This window comes from Carcharhinus amblyrhynchos, chromosome 5 (genome assembly GCF_965287045.1).
Source record: "Carcharhinus amblyrhynchos chromosome 5, sCarAmb.v2.hapA, whole genome shotgun sequence".
NCBI classification, from domain to species: Eukaryota; Metazoa; Chordata; class Chondrichthyes; order Carcharhiniformes; family Carcharhinidae; genus Carcharhinus; species Carcharhinus amblyrhynchos.
In genome coordinates, this window is record NC_137328.1 from 106,190,555 (window position 1) to 106,211,381 (window position 20,827).

General features: G+C 57.5%; 1 protein-coding gene across 1 annotated transcript in view; it reads left to right on the forward strand.

Moving 5' to 3' along the window:
* The window catches only part of LOC145343270 (ufm1-specific protease 2-like), a 76,937-nt gene that overhangs the window by 25,255 nt on the left and 30,855 nt on the right, over positions 1-20,827 (forward strand). Inside the window, exons 3-5 of the mRNA XM_080189396.1 lie at positions 3,398-3,581; positions 5,401-5,464; positions 10,184-10,338. Of these exons, the coding sequence (XP_080045522.1) occupies positions 3,398-3,581; positions 5,401-5,464; positions 10,184-10,338 (403 nt within the window). The remainder of the gene's footprint in view (positions 1-3,397; positions 3,582-5,400; positions 5,465-10,183; positions 10,339-20,827) is intronic.

Sequence of the window (20,827 nt, forward strand, 5' to 3'; positions counted from 1 at the left end):
ACCATTCTTTATTACTCTGCGTTGAAGGCTGCCCCAACTCTTCTACCTCTACGCCAGATGGGCAATGGGTGATGAGGGCTAACTTCTGAGTAGGTAACTTCTAATTCCACTGAGAGATCCTCAAACTGAGGCCCAGAACTGTACAACAAGAGCTATCTGCTCTTAAGGACACTCACTGAGCAGACAATATGGTCTTATTGTCTCCCGTACTGTGTCTGGGTCTACCAAGAAGCGCGTATCTGCACTTGTGCCTCTGAGCTAGTCTGAGGTGACACTGCTTCCTCGGTCGTGTTTTCCTCCTTCTACTGTCTGAGGCTGTCCACAGCATCGGAGGTGGGAGCTTAATCTTCAGTCTTAAATATTGCTGAAAAAAGGGACGTGCTTTTGAATCTTTTTTGTCTTGTGTTCATCAGAATAAATGCAAGAATGCTGAATTTCAAAGGGAACAACAATTTATACTCCATGAAAGGAAGGGTGCTGATTGCTCAGCAAATCAACTCTGACTGGTCAAGGTGTTGCCATGGAAACTGCACCAGGTGGCAAATGTCCCCCATGCTTTTGTTTGTTCAGAAAAATACGATGTCTAGACATATTTATTTTGCCTTCAGAGGACAGATTTCAATTAACAGGATTCTGCCAACTAGCCAAAAGGACCCTCTGACTACCTTTCAACTGATTAATGTGGCATATAATTTCACTGCTGGTGAAATGCTACGTAAGTAGGCTGCAAGTTGCAATGATTGGTGGATCATATCAAACATGTTGGAGGAAAGGATTCTTGTTTGATGCAGTAGTATTCAGTTCAGTGTGACCGAAGATCTAAAGTCATGCCTATAATTTGGTGTTTGCCTGCATACTTAAGGAATCCACAAGAACAGAGTCTCTAAAGAAGAAACAGTGTCTGAGTTTGGTAATTGAAAAGATCTCAAAAGAAGCCCTGAAAATCCAAGAAAGCAGCTGACAGCTGGCCCTGTGTTTCATGTGATTGAGGTAAAGGTACCCTTTGAAGCAGTAGTGTTCTGCTTGGCCGCAGAGCTTGAATTGGGCTTGAGTGGGAACCCCAGGGGAATGGAATCTCAGAAGGATTATAAGATGTTGAGAGGTTTAGATAGGGTGGACCCTCGGAGGCTATTTCCCAGGGCTGAAATGGTCGACACAAGAGGACGCAGGTTTAAGGTGCTGGGAAGCAAGTACAGAGAAGATGTTAGGGGTAAGTTTTTTACTCAGGGTGGTGAGTGAGTGGAATCGGCTGCCTTCGGTAGTGGTGGAGGCAAACTCGCTGGGGTCTTTTAAAAGACTTCTGGATGAGTATATGGGATCTAATGGCATTGGAAGTTACAGGTAGTTCTATGGCTTGGTAGGTATAGATGTGATCGGCGCAACTTGTGGGCCGAAGGGCCTCTTTGCGCTGTAGTGTTCTAAGTTCTATGTTCTAAAATTAGATTGAAACCTGCAAAGTGGATCGTTGCTGACCTTTTCCACATTGGAGTGGCTGTTGGAGGAAATTCCAAGGTAAAATCTTCAAAGATGAAAATTGGAATTCCTCATGAAAGAATGGAGTTTCAATGAGAGTGGTTGACTTGCAGTGTTACTGATATCTGGATGGGTTCTTGAGAAATTCATGGATTCTGTTTTGGTTGCATCTGTCATTTATTGTGAAGCGTGGTATATTCAATCACAGTTTGCCAGTTGATTCGTATGTATCTCCTTATATTGATCCAAAAAAAATAAATATTATAAACTGTTTGATCTTTCTGACCTTGTACTATAAAGTTTATTTTTGCTTGTTCAAAACCCATAGAATCTTGTGGCTTTCTCCACTGAGCAAGTGTCCTGAACCTTAAACTTTGTCCGTTATAAACAAAGTACTGTTGGCCCTTAACTGGACCTTGGAGGTCTGGCCAAGAATTTTAACAACTGATGATGTCATTGACCTAAAACATCATCTCTAGTTCTCTGCGCAAAAATGATTTGCTAAATATTTCCAATATTGTTTGCTTTTATCTCACATGTCAGATCTTATACTCTTATTGTTCTCAGTAAGTACACAGTCCATATAGACCAACAGATCAACAGTGGTCAGACATCATCCTCTGAAACCATGTGACAGATGCCATGTAATATAACTTCTCATCAAATTTGCTTTCTCATTCCTCCAGAAGCTTGTCACACTCTGAGCCAACTGATCTCACTGGAACTCTTGACTTCCAAATGAGTGTTTCCAAACTCCACTTTTAAAAAAACATACCTTTAAATCTTTTCCCAAACACAATTCTTTCTTTCAGATGTCTTCACTAAGGATCTGCTTCCAGGATTTCAGTCTCTTTCGCTATTCCTTTGCCTTGGATTGCACATGCATTCAAGCTTCCACACAATCTCTCAGGTACCCAGCCATGCCAACACAACACTATTGCTTCACAGATTGTGTTAAGATGTTGCCAGACTTTTTTATTGGATGTTTGGCTTCTCATCTAGATGACTTCAAATCTGTTTCTTACAGCTGTTCCTTTAACTTAAGAATACTTTCTCTTCCTGAATTTTCCTGAATGGTGGTATTGTTGCTGGACTAGCAATCCAGAGACCCAGAGCAAGATCTGAGGACCCAGGTTCAATTTGAATTCAATGAAAATCTATCTAATGATGACCACAACACCATTGTCAATTGTCATAAAAACCCATCTGGTTCACTGCCTTTAGGGAAGGAAATCTGCTGTCCTTACCTGGTCTGGCCCACATGTGACTTGATATCCACAGCAATGTGGTTGACTCTCAAATGCCTTCTGAAATTGAGTTCATCTGTGATGTCAGTAAATGCTGGCCCAGCTAGTGATGCTTATTCCTGTAAAATGAATTAAAAGGGTCGTTATTCAATCTCTTGTTCTCAGTTTCTTTGTCTCTTCCCATTTCCGTGGTTTGCTGACTTTCTTTTGTTCTCTTGGGATGTCTGCTTTCTGCATCTCCCTGGTCCTGTCCAGCTTAAAAATTAACTCAAAATTTCTTGTGATGGCTTGGTTGCTGAGCCACAACCTAAATTCCTTTAAGCCACACTTACTTCCACGTCGTAAACCCTCTTTACCATACAGGCACTTGAACCAAACTGATGTCATTAATCCATTCAAATGCTGAACAACAAAATTAACGTAAAGCTATGCCTTATTCCTATTAACCACAAATAATTTTTTTTTTAATAGCCACTGTTTCCTGACACTTATAAGACACTCCTTAATACCTTTCTCTTTGACTAGGTTTTTCAACATCTGGCCTAATGCCTCCTTATGTGGTGTGGTATCCAGTTGTATTTAATAATGATTTATCTTTACAGAAATGCTATGAAAGACTGAAGTAAGAATGAATATTGGAACCTTCTGCACTTGTAACATTGTTTTTTTTAAATCAGAACAAGGAATTAAACGTGGGTTTTCGGAAGCCATGAAGGATCTGATTAACAAAGTAAATTCACAGTCTTTCGTCTTATTTGGTTGGGAAAGTTCTCTATACATGTGGCCTAAAACTGGCTTCAACACGCAGCCGACAGACCTACAAGAGGACAGCAGCTGCAAAAGCATACTAAAACTTGTTCCGTAAGTAGCAGAATGGAATGTATTGAATATCTCAATACTATATTGAAGTAGGCTTGTATTGGTGATCACATGGATTTCAGTTAAACTTACTGATATTGTTAAACTTCCCACGTCTATTTCAGTTGATTGTCCAATTGTCAAATATTGATTTTATTCTTCTAAGTTTCGATTGTGTTTGGAGACACTTTGAACTACAGGCAGTCCTCCATCTTGTGGCACAACTGGTTCCTAAAAACCACATTATAAGTCAAAATGTTGTAAGTTGGAACAGATTTTCCCATAGGATTAATGATATAAATGGGGAATTGGTTCCAAAACCAAGGCTAGAAATCACTCATGGGGCACCTGGTAATAGTAAATGCCCTCAACTGTTGTCATGTCAAATTGCTGAGATGACTATTGACGCCTCCACACCTTAACACAAGTTACTTAGCTAGTGTGGGGGATGTAATGAAGCCATTCTAACACAGTTGTTTGTTTAACCTCTGTGAGTCTGATCACATATTAAATACAACATATAAATGCATTAAAATCGCGATGGTTGTGCAAAATAAAATTTAACAGATAAAACAAACCTGTTTCCAAACAAAGAAAGATGGCTTGACCTGTCCAGTTATACAAATGGGCAGCACAGAATACCATTGTGCTCATAGAAATGTGCTGGTGTCATAAAGTCAAAAGCGTTGTTGTAATGTTGAAATGAGGTGTCAATTTATAAACGTTTTAAGTGCCCTTCTTTGTGTCTCGAACGTCACAAAGTCGAGGACTGTTGTAAATTACATAAGTAAAATGATAAAGAATGCGGTGTTTACAGATAAGTAATGCTAGAAATGGTGAATTCCGAGCATCAGAAAAGAATGGTATTGCACATCATCACTTTTATTGCCTTGTGTATCTCCCTAGCTCAACATGAAGAGGTAGCGATTGGTCTCTGAGGGAGAGTAGTTGGTAATCATCACAAGGAGTTTCCTTGCTAGTGTTTGACCTAATGTCGTGAGATTCCATGGGCTCTGAAGTCAATGTTGAGAATTGCCAGAGCTACTCTCACTTGACAGTATATCTCTTTGGTGCCACCTATGGTGGGTCTGTCCTGCCAATGAGACAGGATGTGCTCAGGGGTGGTGATGGAGGAATCTGAGACATCTGTTAAAACGGATATTGGTTTGTGAGTATGACTACACCAGGTTTGATTAAGTGGTCTGTGGGGGAACTCTCCCAATTTTGGCATTTGCTCAGAGGTCAGGGATTAAACTTTATAGGGCTAACTGGGTTCAGGTTTATTTTGTTATTTTTAATACTTACGTTGATTTTGGGTTGCCTTTTTATTAGACGTTCTTGTAGTGGCTTGATACAATAGGATGACTTACTAGGCTATTCGAAGAGCAATTCAGAATCAACTATATTTCTGTGGCTGTGGAGTCAATGTTGGCCAGACTAAGGATGGATTCCCTTCTCTAACATAGGTGGACCAGATGCAATACTTTGGTCATCATGGTGTTAATTTTGTCCCCCAGATTTATTTAATTAATTGAACTTAAGTTCCCCAGCTGCTGCAATGGGGTTTGAACTCCTGTCTCTGGACTATTAGTCCAGGCCTCTGGATTACTTGTCCAATAACATAACTATAATGTCACTGTCTACATGGGAAAACTTGATGTTAGTAAGCAATAAGGTTTCAGATGGTTCAAAAAATATACAATAGGCAAATGTGTGGGATTGATTAGTTTGAGATATTGTTCCAGTGCATAATTAAAAAATGACTTTACAATCAGCTTCTATATGTGTGCTGTCTTATTGCAGCGTGCAATTTTTATTTCAGCATTGAAGTCAACGACTATCTTGCTAAGATTCCCAAAAGGAAGGCTGTAAAAATCGAGCCTTTGGTAAGCAATATATTTTTGATTTTGAGAATTGTTGTTTTACGAGTATTTCAGATGATGCAATGTCTCTGATGATTTTAAGGCATTAACCAGACATTTCTATTCATAACATATAGTTTCTATCAATAACATACAGTAGGAGCAACTCACCATGGCTTCACTGGCAGTGTGGAGCCTTCATAGTTGTAAGCATGATTACAAAATCAGATACACAGATAGGTGCATCCAATTGATTGTTGATTTCATTTTTGGCAAAGAAATGTCAGGCCAATTATAGGCCTCATTACCCATTTAAAATTAGTTCTATAATGAATCTTGTGGCTTTCCCATGAATGGACCGCATAAGAAAATTCAAGATGCTTGGTTTATTGGATTGGCTCAGTCAGTGATCATTCTCCATGCAGCTAGTAGCTATTTTTTTTTTAATTTACAGATTTTCTTCAGCCTCACACAGGGTCATCATTTTTGATGCAAAAGGTTGAATATTAGATTCTAACATAAATTGTCACAGAAGGTTATCATGGTTGTGGGTAAGCAAATCCTAGAATTCACAATTTGAGATTAAACTCATGCACATTTTAAAATGCATGAAATGCTAACAGTCAGCACAGACTTAATAGAGATCTCATCTATAATGAGGAATTTGATAATAGTGGATTGTCTGAAGTTACTAGATTTGTTATCTCAAAATGCTTTGTGACAAGTGTCTAACCATATTGTAACTGGTAGAATGGCTAGAAAATTGGAAAATTGGCTTATGGGCAATAACAAATGATAGGGGTTATTTAATGTGGTATTGATTGATGAAGGGTTGAAGTGGTGTAATCCAGCAACCAAATGTTGAAATCACTTAATGACAGAAACTACTCCATTTGGGTAAGTTTATTTTTTTTTTCCCTCTGTGTTGGCATCTAGCTTGCAAGATCTGAGGTTTGCTTTCAGATTGTCTATATGTTTTAAGTTTAGGATGTCCTGTGGTGCGAGTTCCAGACAAACAGCAAGGAAAATAGATTTGCAAGTTAGCAGAATAGATGCACTTATGTCAAATACAATTTGAGGTGCAGATGTTTTGTGAGGGTGGCACAATTTGATTTGATTTATTATTGTCACATGTATTAGTATACAGTGAAAAATATTGTTTCTTGCGTGCTATACAGACAAAGCATATCATACATAGATAAGAAAAGGAGAGGGTACAGAATGTAGTGTTATAGTCATAGCTAGGGTGTAGAGAAAGATCAATGTAATATGAGGTATGTCCATTCAAAAGTCTGATGGCAGCAGGGAAGAAGCTGTTCTTGAATTGGTTGGTACATGTCCTCAGATTTTTATATCTTTCTCCCAATGGAAGAAAATGGGAGAGAGTATGTCCGGGGTGCATGGAGTCCTTGATTATGCTGGCTGCTTTTTAGGAAATGTAGATAGAGTCAATGGATGGGAGGCTGGTTTGCGTGATGGACTGGACTTTGTTCACAACCCCTTGTGGTTATTTGCGGCCTTGGACAGAGCAGGTGCCATATTAAGCTGTGAGACAACCAGAAAGAATGGTGCCTCTGTAAAGGTTAGTTTGAGTTGTAGCTGACATGCCAAATTTCCTTAGCCTCCTGAGAAAGTTGAGGCATTGGTGGGCTTTCCTAACTATAGCATCAACATGGAAGGACCAGGACAGGTTGTTGGTGATCTAGAACCTTAGAAACTTTAAGCTCGCGATCGTTTCCACTTCGTCCCAAGGCATGTCCTCCACTACGCTTCCTGAAGTCAATGACTATCATTTTGTTGACATTGAAGAAAGAATTAGTATCGTCACACCTGTTCTCCAGATTCTCCATCTCTTTCCTGAAAACTCCGTCTCATCATTGTTTGAGATCCAAGCCACTACGGTAGTGTCAGCAAACTTGAAAATTGAGTTGGAGGGAAAGTTTACCACACATCCATAGGTGTATAAGGCGTATAGTAAGGGGTTGAGGGCACAACCTCGTGGAGCACCATTGTTGAGGATAATCACAGAGGAGGTGTTGTTGCCTATCCTCACTGATGCGGTCTAGGATCCAGTCACAGAGGGAGGAGCCAAGGCCCAGGCCCCTGAGTTTGGAGATGCATTTTCTTGGGATAATGGCATTAAAGGCTGAGCTGTACCCAGTAAATAGGAATCTGACATAGGTGTCTTTGATATCTAGATGTTCCAGGGTTGAGTGCAGGACCAGGGAGATGGTGTCTGCTGTGGCCCTGTTGCAGCGGTAGGCAAACCATAGTAGATCTAGGCAATCTGGGAGGCTGGGATTGAGTCATGCAGTGACTAACCTTTCGAAGCATTTCAAAATGATGGATGTCAGAGCCACTAGATGATAGTCATTAAGGCATGCTGCCTGACTTTTCTCTGTTAATGGGATGATGGTTGCCTTCTTGAAGCAGATAGGGATTTCCAATTGGTGTAAAAAGAGGTTAAAGATGCCTACGAATACCCCCACTAGCTGGTCCTCCCAGGATCTGAGTGATTGTTCGGGTAACTCATCCGGTCGGTCACTTTCCATGGGAAAGGAAACAAGGAGTAGGTGAGGAATGGAACTGAAGAATGTGAAGGAACAGGCTCACTAATAAGAGTTCACATGCATGATCCTATTCAAGACGTTAAGTCACTCAATTTCCTGAGCTATGCTGGTGGTGTGGCACTTGAATATGTCACTGATCAGGTTGTCCATGGGGGTCCCAACATTCCAGGTCACCTACTTTGTTTTGATCAGTGGATAACATGGAACCATTGTTGCACAGTGACTACCAGTATCTTGAAAGAAGATGCCTTGATCCACTGACAAAAGGATTCTGAGATGATTGAAGCCCAGCAAAATATTAGGATGAGCCAGTTAGAACAATTTGGCTCCTGACTCCTATTTGATGGGCTCCATCTGGGAGATGGAACATTGTTGCATGTTGTGCATGGAGGTTTTCAAAGTGTAAATTATTTTCTACAGAAGAAGGCCACAATTTGAGACTATTTTAGGAGCTGATCCAAAGTCAGTGGATCTCAGAAAACATATTGCCAGCTGGAATCAAATTAAGGTCTTGGCTTACCATTTAAAACTTCTCAAAGAATTTTGTTATGTGGGTATTTTTCAAACGATTTTGCAAATTTTCGTAGAATCCTAGAGTTGAACTTTATGTGCCCCTGGCAGACATGTTTCCTGCAGGGAAGGCGCATAAAATAAAGTGGGCACCCAAGCAGCCCACCCCACCATCTTCTTGCCCACTTCCAAGCTCATGCCCAAAGTACAGGGGGCAGGCGGGTGTCAAAATTGGCAGCACACTTGCCTTATTTAAATAGATAACCAAGGGTAATTAGGCTGATTATCAAGCCAATTAACCCCCATATTACACTGCCCATGCCATCAATTATTTGGCATGTGAAGCTGGGGGGAGAGGGCAGCTGATTTTTTTTTTCATTTTGTTTAAAGACATGAAGGAAGTGGGGGGAGGATCGCTCTTCGGGAAAGTCATTTACAATGGTGGGACCCTATAGTCAAACATTCTGCTTCCTTCCTACCAACCTCCTCCCTTAAACCCATATCCTTCCACTCTTCCAAACCTTCACAGCCCAAGACTGTTCTGCTCCAAGGGCATGGTTGTCATCTTCTGTAGTGACATCAGCGACCACTGACTCTCTCCTGGCATGCTGGGACTGATGGAATTGCTGGTCAATTGGATTGGCCAGCAGCTCCAATTGGTTTGACTTCTTCCTCAGTCAGGGATTGATTGTTAATTTCCCCCACAGCGCTTTATAGTTCTGGAATGGGTGGGCTGGAGCATATCAGCTGGGGGATATGTTATCTGCCCTCCCTTATTTTATTCTGTTCTTGTTCATTTTGGTTCATGCTACCTTTCTTCTCTACTTCTCAGCTCATTTTGTAATGGAGCTACACACATAGGCAGTCAGCAACACAGAGCGTTACCAGCAGCGAGAGAGACTAACTTTGTTTGACTTTCAGTGGAAAATATATTAAGTTATCTTTGGAGGATCTGATTCTTTTTTAAAACAGTAGAAATGACTGATACCCTCAATAAAGAGTGTGGTCATTGAAAAGTTACTGGAAAGACCACGCAGAAAGCTATGTACAAGGCCCTTTTCCAAAAGGATAAGAAAGGTTTTGATTACAATCTTTTATAATTAAGTCCTCACCTCTTCTTGCATGAATTTCCACAGTACTGTTAGTATATTTTAAAGTTTATTTATTAGTGTCACCAGTAGGCTTACATTAACACTGCAGTGGAGTTATTGTGAAAATCCCTTAGTTGCCACACTCAGGTGCCTGTTCAGGTACACTGAGGGAGAATTTAGCATGGCCAATGCACCTAACCCACGCATCTCTCGGACTGTAGGAGGAAGCCAGAGCACTCAGAGGAGACCCACACAGACTCGGGACAATTCGGCAAACTCCACACAGACAATCACCAAGTTGGGAATCAAAGTGGGTCCCTGGCGCTGAGGCAGTAATGCATTAATGCCACTGTGTCGCATTGCAGGCAGCAGTTGATTTTCTCAGGTTTGAACATCACTATTTGAAAAAACATTAGGGTAGGATAATTCAAGTTTGTGAGTAAACGATTCAACTAGATTTCAGTAAATACATTGTTTTTCAGTGCTACCTGTGCAATTAGCAATAAAATTACTTTTTCAGAACTCAGATTAATAGCTTTAGATTAATAATTCATAATTGTTTTTACTTCCAGAAAGTAGTAAACCTAGAGCTTTTGTTTGAGTTGACACGGCCCAATTTCGCTGAATGTGTAACAGTGCAAAATCATCAGAAATCACGGATACACTTCAGGCTGACTCTTCCTGTTGATGTGGTAGTATTTGCTAATCCAGATGACCAATGCAGAGAGTATGTATTGTTCTAAATGTTAAGTTTTTTAAGCTTCAAGTAAAGTTTATTTATTGGTGTCACAAGTTGGCTTATATTTACACTGCAGTGAAATTATTGTGAAAACCCCTGGTCGCCTGTTCAGGTACACTGAGGAAGAATTTAACATGGCCAGTGCACCGAACCAGCACATCTTTGAGACTGTGGGAGAAAACAGGAATACCAGAGCAAACCCATTCAGATACAGGGAGAACGTGCAGACTCCGCACAGGCAGAGACCCAAACCTGGAATTGAACCTGGGTCCCTGGCACTCTTACGCAGCAGTGCTAACCACTATGCTGTTCCCCCACTGTGTTGTCCTGCCACTGCGCCATCCCAAGCTCACACTCACCCTCCCTCTCCTCTACCCTCCCTCCCCCTCCACACCTCTGCACCCTCCCTCCCCCTCCACACCTCTGCACCCTCCCTCCCTCCCTCCCTCTCTCTTCACCTCCCTCCCTCTCTCTTTCCCTCCCTCCATCTGCCCTCCCTCCCTCCCTCCATCTGCCCGCCCTCCCCCCTCTCCCCCGCCCTCCCGCCCTCTCCCCCACCTGCCCTCCCTCCCGCCCTCTCCCCCACCCGCCTCCCTCCCGCCCTCTCCCCACCCGCCCTCCCTCCCGCCCTCTCCCCCACCCTCCCTCCCTCCCGCCCTCTCCCCCACCCTCCCTCCCTCTCCCCCACCCGCCCTCCCTCCCTCTCCCCCACCCACCCGCCCTCCCTCCCTCTCCCCCACCCACCCTCCCCTCCCTCCCTCTCCCCCACCCCACCCTCCCTCCCTCCCTCTCCCCCACCCACCCTCCCTCCCTCCCTCTCCCCCACCCACCCTCCCTCCCTCCCTCTCCCCCACCCACCCTCCTCCCTCCTCCTCCCCCTCCCTCTCCCCCCACCCACCCTCCCTCCCTCCCTCTCCCCCACCCACCCTCACTCCCTCCCTCCCTCCCTCCCGCCCTCCCTCCGTCCCTCTCCCCCGCCCGCCCTCCCTCTCCCCCGCCCTCCCTCCCGCCCTCCCTCTCCCCCGCCCTCCCTCCCGCCCTCCCTCTCCCCCGCCCTCCCTCCCGCCCTCCCTCTCCCCCGCCCTCCCTCCCTCTCCCCGCCCTCCCTCCCTCTCCCCCGCCCTCCCTTCCTCTTCCCCTCCCTCCCTTCCTCTCCCCCCCTCTCCCCCGCCCTCCCTCCCTCCTCTCCCCCGCCCTCCCTCCCTCACTCTCCCCCGCCCTCCCTCCCTCCCTCTCCCCCGCCCGCCCTCCCTCCCTCCCTCTCCCCCGCCCGCCCTCCCTCCCTCCCTCTCCCCCGCCCGCCCTCCCTCCCTCTCCCCCGCCGCCCTCCCTCCCTCTCCCCCGCCCGCCCTCCCTCCCTCTCCACCGCCCGCCCTCCCTCCCTCCCTCCCTCTCCCCCGCCCTCCCTCCCTCCCTCTCCCCGCCCTCCCTCCCTCCCTCCCTCCCTCTCCCCGCCCTCCCTCCCTCACTCTCCCCCGCCCGCCCTCCCTCCCTCTCCCCCGCCCGCCCTCCCTCCCTCCCTCCCTCTCCCCCACCCTCCCTCCCTCACTCTCCCCCGCCCTCCCTCCCTCCCTCTCCCCCGCCCGCCCTCCCTCCCTCCCTCTCCCCCGCCCGCCCTCCCTCCCTCTCCCCGCCCGCCCTCCCTCCCTCTCCCCCGCCCGCCCTCCCTCCCTCCCTCTGCCCCGCCCTCCCCTCTCCCCCGCCCTCCCTCCCTCCCTCTCCCCTCCCTCCCTCCCTCTCCCCCGCCCTCCCGCCGCCCTCCCCCTTCCCTCCCTCTCCCCCACCCTCCCTCCCTCCCTCTCCCCCGCCCGCCCTCCCTCCCTCCCTCTCCCCCCCTCCCTCTCCCCCGCCCTCCCGCCCGCCCTCTCCCCAGCCCTCCCCCTTCCCTCCCTCTCCCCGCCCTCCCTCCCTCCCTCTCCCCCGCCCGCCCTCCCTCCCTCCCTCTCCCCCGCCCGCCCTCCCTCCCTCCCTCGGCCCCGCACACCCGCCCTCCCTCCCTCCCTCGGACCCACCCTCCCTCCCTCCCTCGGCCCCGCCCTCCCTCCCTCCCTCGGCCCCGCCCTCCCTCCCTCCCTCCCTCGGCCCCGCCCTCCCTCCCTCCCTCCCTCGGCCCCGCCCTCCCTCCCTCCCTCCCTCGGCCCCGCCCTCCCTCCCTCCCTCCCTCGGCCCCGCCCTCCTCCCTCGGCCCCGCCCTCACTCCCTCCCTCGGCCCCGCCCTCACTCCCTCCCTCCCTCGGCCCCGCCCTCACTCCCTCCCTCAGCCCCGCCTGCCCTCCCTCCCTCCCTCGGCCCCGCCCTCCCTCCCTCGGCCCCGCCCGCCCTCCCTCCCTCGGCCCCGCCCGCCCTGCCTCCCTCCCTCGGCCCGCCCGCCCTCCCTCGGCCCGCCCGCCCTCCCTCCCTCCCTCTCCCCCGCCCGCCCTCCCTCCCTCCCTCTCCCCCGCCCGCCCTCCCTCCCTCCCTCTCCCCCGCCCTCCCTCCCTCCCTCGGCCCGCCCGCCCTCCCTCCCTCGGCCCCACCCGCCCTCCCTCCCTCCCTCGGCCCCGCCCGCCCTCCCTCCCTCCCTCGGCCCCGCCCGCCCTCCCTCCCTCCCTCGGCCCCGCCCGCCCTCCCTCCCTCCCTTTGCCCCGCCCGCCCTCCCTCCCTCCCTCGGCCCCGCCCGCCCTCCCTCCCTCGGCCCCGCCCTCCCTCCCTCCCTCCCTCGGCCCCGCCCTCCCTCCCTCCCTCCCTTGGCCCCGCCCTCCCTCCCTCCCTCCCTCGGCCCCGCCCTCCCTCCCTCCCTCCCTCGGCCCCGCCCTCCCTCCCTCGGCCCCGCCCTCCCTCCCTCCCTCGGTCCCGCCCGCCCTCCCTCCCTCCCTCGGTCCCGCCCTCCCTCCCTCCCTCGGTCCCGCCCGCCCTCCCTCGTTCCCTCCCTCTCCCCCGCCCGCCCTCCCTCCCTCTCCCCCGCCCGCCCTCCCTCCCTCTCCCCCGCCCGCCCTCCCTCCCTCTCCCCCGCCCGCCCTCCCTCCCTCCCTCTCCCCCGCCCTCCCTCCCTCACTCTCCCCCGCCCTCCCTCCCTCCCTCTCCCCCGCCCGCCCTCCCTCTCCCCCGCCCTCCCTCCCTCCCTCTCCCTCCCTCCCTCCCTCTCCCCCGCCCTCCCGCCCGCCCTCTCCCCCGCCCTCCCGCCGCCCTCCCCCTTCCCTCCCTCTCCCCCACCCTCCCTCCCTCCCTCTCCCCCGCCCGCCCTCCCTCTCCCCCCCTCCCTCTCCCCCGCCCTCCCTCCCTCCCTCTCCCCCCCTCCCTCTCCCCCGCCCTCTCCCCCGCCCTCCCGCCCGCCCTCTCCCCCGCCCTCCCCCTTCCCTCCCTCTCCCCCGCCCTCCCTCCCTCCCTCTCCCCCGCCCGCCCTCCCTCCCTCCCTCTCCCCGCCCGCCCTCCCTCCCTCCCTCTCCCCCGCCCGCCCTCCCTCCCTCCCTCTCCCCCGCCCGCCCTCCCTCCCTCCCTCTCCCCCGCCCGCCCTCCCTCCCTCCCTCTCCCCCGCCCGCCCTCCCTCCCTCCTCTCCCCCGCCCTCCCTCCCTCCCTCCCTCTCCCCCGCCCTCCCTCCCTCCCTCTCCCCGCCCTCCCTCCCTCCCTCTCCCCCGCCCGCCCTCCCTCCCTCCCTCTCCCCCGCCCGCCCTCCCTCCCTCCCTCTCCCCGCCCGCCCTCCCTCCCTCCCTCTCCCCCGCCCGCCCTCCCTCCCTCCCTCTCCCCCGCCCGCCCTCCCTCCCTCCCTCTCTCTCCCCCGCCCGCCCTCCCTCCCTCCCTCTCCCCCGCCCGCCCGCCCTCCCTCCCTCTCCCCCGCCCGCCCGCCCTCCCTCCCTCTCCCCCGCCCGCCCGCCCTCCCTCCCTCTCCCCCGCCCGCCCTCCCTCTCCCCCGCCCGCCCGCCCTCCCTCTCCCCCGCCCGCCCGCCCTCCCTCCCTCTCCCCCGCCCGCCCTCCCTCTCCCCCGCCCGCCCCTCCCTCTCCCCCGCCCGCCCCCTCTCCCGCTCCCCGCCCGCCCCCCTCTCCCGCTCCCCCGCCCGCCCGCCCCCTCTCCCGCTCCCCCGCCCGCCCGCCCCCTCTCCCGCTCCCCCGCCCGCCCGCCCCCTCTCCCGCTCCCCCGCCCGCCCGCCCCCTCTCCCGCTCCCCCGCCCGCCCGCCCCCTCTCCCGCTCCCCCGCCCGCCCGCCCCCTCTCCCGCTCCCCCGCCCGCCCGCCCCCTCTCCCCGCTCCCCCGCCCGCCGCCCCCTCTCCCGCTCCCCCGCCCGCCCGCCCCCTCTCCCGCTCCCCGCCGCCCGCCCCCTCTCCCGCTCCCCCGCCCGCCCGCCCCCTCTCCCGCTCCCCCGCCCGCCCGCCCCCTCTCCCGCTCCCCGCCCGCCCCCTCTCCCGCTCCCCCGCCCGCCCCCTCTCCCGCCCGCCCGCCCCCTCCCCCGCCCGCCCGCCCCCTCTCCCGCTCCCCCGCCCGCCCGCCCCCTCTCCCGCTCCCCCGCCCGCCCGCCCCCTCTCCCGCTCCCCGCCCGCCCGCCCCCCTCTCCCGCTCCCCCGCCCGCCCCCTCTCCCGCTCCCCCGCCCGCCCCCTCTCCCGCTCCCCGCCCGCCCGCCCCCTCTCCCGCTCCCCCGCCCGCCCGCCCCCTCTCCCGCTCCCCCGCCCCCGCCCCCTCTCCCGCTCCCCCGCCCGCCCCCTCTCCCGCTCCCCCGCCCGCCCGCCCCCTCTCCCGCTCCCCCGCCCGCCCGCCCCCTCTCCCGCTCCCCCGCCCGCCCGCCCCCTCTCCCGCTCCCCCGCCCGCCCCCTCTCCCGCTCCCCCGCCCGCCCGCCCCCTCTCCCGCTCCCCCGCCCGCCCGCCCCCTCTCCCGCTCCCCCGCCCGCCCGCCCCCTCTCCCGCTCCCCCGCCCGCCCGCCCCCTCTCCCGCTCCCCCGCCCGCCCGCCCCCTCTCCCGCTCCCCCGCCGCCCGCCCCCCCCTCTCCCGCTCCCCCGCCCGCCCGCCCCCTCTCCCGCTCCCCCGCCCGCCCGCCCCTCTCCCGCTCCCCGCCCGCCCGCCCCCTCTCCCGCTCCCCCGCCCGCCCGCCCCCTCTCCCGCTCCCCGCCCGCCCGCCCTCTCCCGCTCCCCCGCCCGCCCGCCCCCTCTCCCGCTCCCCCGCCCGCCCGCCCCCTCTCCCGCTCCCCCGCCCGCCCGCCCCTCTCCCGCTCCCCCGCCCGCCCCCTCTCCCGCTCCCCCGCCCGCCCGCCCCCTCTCCCGCTCCCCCGCCCGCCCGCCCCCTCTCCCGCTCCCCCGCCCGCCCGCCCCCTCTCCCGCTCCCCCGCCCGCCCGCCCCCTCTCCCGCTCCCCCGCCCGCCCGCCCCCTCTCCCGCTCCCCCGCCCGCCCGCCCCCTCTCCCGCTCCCCCGCCCGCCCGCCCCCTCTCCCGCTCCCCCGCCCGCCCGCCCCCTCTCCCGCTCCCCCGCCCGCCCGCCCCCTCTCCCGCTCCCCCGCCCGCCCGCCCCCTCTCCCGCTCCCCCGCCCGCCCGCCCCCTCTCCCGCTCCCCCGCCCGCCCGCCCCCTCTCCCGCTCCCCGCCCGCCCGCCCCCTCTCCCGCTCCCCCGCCCGCCCGCCCCCTCTCCCGCTCCCCCGCCCGCCCGCCCCCTCTCCCGCTCCCCCGCCCGCCCGCCCCCTCTCCCGCTCCCCCCGCCCGCCCGCCCCCTCTCCCGCTCCCCCGCCCGCCCGCCCCCTCTCCCGCTCCCCCGCCCGCCCGCCCCCTCTCCCGCTCCCCCGCCCGCCCGCCCCTTCTCCCGCTCCCCCGCCCGCCCGCCCCCTCTCCCGCTCCCCCGCCCGCCCGCTCCCCCGCCCGCCCGCCCCCTCTCCCGCTCCCCCGCCCGCCCGCCCCCTCTCCCGCTCCCCCGCCCGCCCGCCCCCCTCTCCCGCTCCCCCGCCCGCCCGCCCCCTCTCCCGCTCCCCCGCCCGCCCGCCCCTCTCCCGCTCCCCCGCCCGCCCGCCCCCTCTCCCGCTCCCCCGCCCGCACCCTCTCCCGCTCCCCGCCCGCCCGCCCCTTCTCCCGCTCCCCCGCCCGCCCGCCCACCCCCTCTCCCGCTCCCCCGCCCGCCCGCCCACCCCTCTCCCGCTCCCCCGCCCGCCCGCCCACCCACCCCCTCTCCCGCCCGCCCGCCCCCTCTCCCGCTCCCCCGCCCGCCCGCCCCCTCTCCCGCTCCCCCGCCCGCCCGCCCACCCCGTCTCCCGCCGCCCGCCCACCCCCTCTCCCGCCCGCCCGCCCACCCCCTCTCCCGCTCCCCCGCCCGCCCGCACCCCCTCTCCCGCTCCCCCGCCCGCCCGCCCACCCCCTCTCCCGCTCCCCCGCCCGCCCACCCCCCTCTCCCGCTCCCCCGCCCGCCCGCCCACCCCCTCTCCCGCTCCCCGCCCGCCCGCCCACCCACCCCCTCTCCCGCCCGCCCGCCCGCCCGCCCACCCCCTCTCCCGCTCCCCCGCCCGCCCGCCCACCCCCTCTCCCGCTCCCCCGCCCGCCCGCCCACCCACCCCCTCTCCCGCTCCCCCGCCGCCCGCCCACCCACCCCCTCTCCCGCTCCCCCGCCCGCCCGCCCACCCACCCCCTCTCCCGCTCCCCCGCCCGCCGCCCACCCACCCCCTCTCCCGCTCCCCCGCCCGCCCGCCCACCCACCCCCTCTCCCGCTCCCCCGCCCGCCCGCCCACCCACCCCCTCTCCCGCTCCCCCACCCCCTCTCCCGCTCCCCCACCCCCTCTCCCGCTCCCCACCCCCTCTCCCGCTCCCCCACCCCCTCTCCCGCTCCCCCGCCCCTCTCCCGCTCCCCCGCCCGCCCGCCCACCCCCTCTCCCGCTCCCCCGCCCGCCCGCCCACCCCCTCTCCCGCTCCCCCCCGCCCGCCGGCCCACCCCCTCTCCCGCTCCCCCGCCCGCCCGCCCACCCCCTCTCCCGCTCCCCCGCCCGCCCGCCCACCCCCTCTCCCGCTCCCCGCCGCCCGCCCACCCCCTCTCCCGCTCCCCCGCCCGCCCGCCCCACCCCCTCTCCCGCTCCCGCCCGCCCGCCCACCCCCTCTCCCGCTCCCCCGCCCGCCGCCCACCCCCTCCCCGCCCCCCCTCCTCCCGCTCCCCGCCCACCCCCTCTCCCGCCCGCCCGCCCGCCCCCTCTCCCGCTCCCCCGCCCGCCCGCCCGCCCCCTCTCCCGCTCCCCCGCCCGCCCGCCCGCCCCCTCTCCCGCTCCCCGCCCGCCCGCCCGCCCCCTCTCCCGCTCCCCCGCCCGCCCGCCCGCCCCCTCTCCCGCTCCCCCGCCCGCCCGCCCGCCCCCTCTCCCGCTCCCCCGCCCGCCCGCCCGCCCCCTCTCCCGCTCCCCGCCCGCCCGCCCGCCCCCTCTCCCGCTCCCCCGCCCGCCCGCCCGCCCCCTCTCCCGCTCCCGCCGCCGCCCGCCCCCTCTCCCGCTCCCCCGCCCGCCCGCCCGCCCCTCTCCCGCTCCCCCGCCCGCCCGCCCGCCCCCTCTCCCGCTCCCCCGCCCGCCCGCCCGCCCCCTCTCCCGCTCCCCCGCCCGCCCGCCCGCCCCCTCTCCCGCTCCCCGCCCGCCCGCCCGCCCCCTCTCCCGCTCCCCCGCCCGCCCGCCCGCCCCCTCTCCCGCTCCCCCGCCCGCCCGCCCGCCCCCTCTCCCGCTCCCCCGCCCGCCCGCCCGCCCCCTCTCCCGCTCCCCCGCCCGCCGCCCGCCCCCTCTCCCGCTCCCCCGCCCGCCCGCCCCCTCTCCCGCTCCCCCGCCCGCCCGCCCCCTCTCCCGCTCCCCCCCGCCCGCCCGCCCACCCCCTCTGTCCCCCTCCCTCCCTCTCCCTCTGTCCCCCCTCCCTCCCTCCCCCTCTGTCCCCCCTCCCTCCCTCCCCCTCTGTCCCCCCTCCCTCCCCCCCTCTGTCCCCCTCCCTCCCCCCCTCTGTCCCCCCTCCCTCCCCTCCCCCTCTCTCCCTCCCCCTCTGTCCACCCTCTCTCCCTCCCCCCCGCTCCCCCACCCACCCTCCCTCCGTCCCCCACCCACCCTCCCTCCATCCCCCTCTGTCCCCTCCCTCCCTCCGTCCCCCCTCCCTCCCTCCGTCCCCCCTCCCTCCCTCCGTCCCCCCTCCGTCCCCCGTCCCCCCTCCCTCCCCGTCCCCCCTCCCTCCGTCTCTCCCATCCCCTCCCTGCCCTCTCCCCGCCCTCTCCTCTCCCTGCCCTCTCCTCTCCCCTCCCTCTCCCTGCCCTCTCCTCTCCCCTTCCTCTCCCTGCCCTCTCCTCTCTCCTCCCTCTCCCTGCCCTCTCCTCTCTCCTCCCTCTCCCTGCCCTCTCCTCTCCCCTCCCACTCCTTGCCCTCTCCCCTCCCACTCTCTGCCCTCTCCCCTCCCACTCCCTCCCTCTCCCCTCACTCCCTCCCTCTCCCTCCCCCTCTCCCCGCATAATTTAAAAATTAATTTACTATGTTAACAGTGCAATAATGTAGTCCCTAGTCAATAATGCTTTATTCTAATATAGTATGGATATTCCTTGTAATCAAAAATACTGGCAATGCTCACTGACTGCTGACACTATATAAACTTTAACGATGTGTGAGATTTTAAAAAATATGCTTTTTGTTCTTGAAACTCTTAATAAAGCAGAATTGCTTGAAAATAATTATTTAACCATGAGAAGTATGAGGTGATGCAGTTTAGGAGGAATAACAAGGCAAGGGAATACACAAGGAATAGTTGGATGCTAATGAGGACCAGAGGTACTTCGGGATATATGTTCAAAGATCCCTGAAGGCTTCAGGGTAGGTAGGTAAGGTGGTTAAGAAGTCATATGGAATATTTGCCACTAAGACATAGAATATAAACAGGGAGATTATGCTGGAGTAGTATAAAATGCTTGTTAGGCCACAGAGTACTCTGCAGCTCTGGTCACCACACCAGAAGGATGTGATTGCACTAGAGAGGGTGCAGAGGAATTTCAGCATGATGTTGCCTGGACTGGAGCATTTCAAAGAACAAAGAACAGTACTTTTGGTCCACCAAACCTGTGCCAACACATGGTGCCTTTCTAAAGACCTTTTGCTTCTTTATGGTCCGTGCCCTCCATTCCCTGCACATTCATGTATTTTTGTCAAGATGTCTCTTAAATGTTGCTATTGTATTTGCTTCTACCATATTCTCTGGCACTGCATTCCAGGCACTTTCCACCCTCTGTGTAAAAAAAATTTGCCTCTCACATCTCCTTTAAACTTTTCCATTTTACCTGAAAGCCATGTCCCCTAGTAATTGACATTTTTACCCTGGGGAAAAAGACGCTGACTATCCGTTCTATCCATGTCTCTTTTCTCATGCTGGCTCTCTGCAAAACCAAATCAGCTGTTCAGTCACTTTTCCCGTCCCCATCCCCCCATCCCCATCACAAATGGATGAGTCCACACACATGAGGCTCCCCCTATGGTGTGGCCCTGGCACTTTCCCTTGGCATGGGTTGGTACTGTCAAGTTGTCACTAAGTGCCAATCTGTGCCATAGGGCAATGCTGGGGCACTACCTGAACATGTCCCTCTCCCCTGGGGCTATAGTGACCTTTGTACCTCTGGAGGTTCACGTCTGGGTAACCCTGTTGTAAACCTTGCTGATATGATGTCATATCGGTGAGATATGAAAATTTCATAAGGGGAATAATCTGGCAATGGGAGTCTTTAATTAGATTCAATGGGAGTCTTTAATTAGATTTCAAATTTATTGAAATGAATGTAAATCTCTATGTCACCAGCAAAATCTTGCATTTTTTGGTTTTTACCAAATCTTGAGCCCCTGCCAGCGACCTTGCGGGTGGAGAGTGCAGGCTCAAGATCCCCCCCACATAGATCAACAAAGGACAAAGAGAATTATAGCACAGGAACAGGCCCTTCGGCCCTCCAAGCCTGCACTGTGCATGCTACCCAACTGAACTAAAACCTCTTACCCCTCCTGGGACCATACTCTCTATTCCCATCCTATATATTTGTCAAGACACACGTTAAAAATCACCATCATTTCAGCTTCCACTATCTCCCCCAGCAGTGAATTTCAGGCACCCACCATCCTCTGTGTAAGAAAATATGCCTCGTACATCTCCTTTAAACCTTGCCCCTAGCATCTTAAACCTATGTCCCCAGTGATTGACTCTTCCACCCTGGGAGAAAGCTTCTGACTATCCATCTGTCCATGCCCCGTATAATCCTGTAGACTTCTATTAGGTCTTCCCTCAACCTCTGTCGTTCCAGTAAGAACAAACGAAGTTTCTCCATGTTTCTTTGTTCATGACATGTTGATGTTTAGAATCCCTACAGTGCAGAGGGAGGCCATTTGGTCCATTGAGTCTGCACTGATCCTCCAAAAGAACACTCTATGTAAGCCCATTCCTCTGCTCTATTCCTGTAACCCAGTGCATCGATCATGGCCAATCCTCCTAGTCTGCAATCTTTAGACACAAATGGGCAATTTAGTATGGTTAATCCACCTAACCTGCAAACCTTTGGACT